Source organism: Palaemon carinicauda, chromosome 17 (assembly GCF_036898095.1).
Source record: "Palaemon carinicauda isolate YSFRI2023 chromosome 17, ASM3689809v2, whole genome shotgun sequence".
NCBI lineage: Eukaryota > Metazoa > Arthropoda > Malacostraca > Decapoda > Palaemonidae > Palaemon > Palaemon carinicauda.
In genome coordinates, this window is record NC_090741.1 from 78646205 (window position 1) to 78647494 (window position 1290).

Here is a 1290-nt window from a genome sequence, read left to right on the forward strand (position 1 = left end):
TGCTGCATTGTTTGGACCCGATGCAAAAGTAGGACTGACAACTTCAGCTCTTCCACATGATGTAATTCACCGTCTTCAAAGTGAGGACGATTTGCTGGCAGTAATTATGGAAGAAACAACTTCAGATGAACCACCTGCTGTCAAACCAGTTACTGCTAAACCACCTACTGTCGAACCAGTTACTGCTGAACCACCTGCTGTCGAACCACCTGTTGTCGAACATGTCACTGCACTGGGAGTATTGTGCACGACTGTGATTAGAGGTTAGTCAGTAGGGTATCCTTATGGTCGAATGGATAACAAATTTCCCTCAATACACTGTATTTTTATGTTATTATGTGGATTGTAGTGAGTGTAATGTTTCTCTCTCTCTCTCTCTCTCTCTCTCTCTCTCTCTCTCTCTCTCTCTCTCTCTCTCTCTCTCTGCAGCTGTCGAACCACTTGTTGTCGAACAAGTTACTGCCGAACCATCTGTTGTCGAACCAGTTACTGCTGAACCACCTGCTGTCGAACCAACATCTCCACTCTCCGTTCGTCAAAAGAATATTACCTCTTAGCGAAAATGTGCGTGCGAAGCACAGCTTTCACAAGTTGAACGTATGGTTAAACGAAGTCGTCGTATTATGGACCGTAGAAACGTCGGGAACAATGTAACAATTCCGATAACAATGGTGGATAGGGGTCGTGGGGATCCAAGGAATATCATGGGAATAATTATGGATATTGACGAAAATGACAATTACATGATTGCAGTGAAGAGTGGTATACTGAGTGGGAAATATACCAGGAATCAGTTTGATTTATGTACGTATGAACTGTATTCAAAAGACCATGTGACAACCGATAGGATTGTTTCGCTTCGAACTGCTGTGCAGCAAGAGTCGAAGTCAGGTGGTCAAGGTTTTGCCAAATGCAACTATGCTGGTTCAAAACGTTGTCAAACAAATCGATGTAAATGTTTTAAGCTGAAAGTTAAATGCAACTCACGATGTCATGCAAGTTTGCATAGTGAAAACAAGGTTTCTAAATATTAGAACGATCCTTATTATTTTTTTACTAGTTTTATTTTAAGTGAGTATTTTGTGACAGACAAGTTTTATTTTCTGTTCATAATAAATTTTGTTACATACAAGTGTTTTATGTGATAAATAAAATATTACAGAAGTGTATTACTGTTTTTAGTGATTTATTCCATTATTCTACCATACCATACAAGTTTACATTGTGAATATATATATAAATATATTCAGGGAATCTGTATAATAATAAGGCCGAATAATCAGGGAATAT

At 38.6% G+C, this 1290-nt stretch overlaps 1 protein-coding gene across 1 annotated transcript; it reads left to right on the forward strand.

Annotated features, from left to right (window-relative positions):
• Positions 1-599: 599 nt before the first annotated feature.
• On the forward strand, positions 600-1034 carry LOC137656426 (uncharacterized). Its single transcript, XM_068390606.1, has one exon. It carries the CDS (start codon positions 600-602, stop codon positions 1032-1034), a length of 435 nt encoding a protein of 144 aa, XP_068246707.1.
• The last annotated feature ends 256 nt before the right edge of the window (positions 1035-1290 follow it).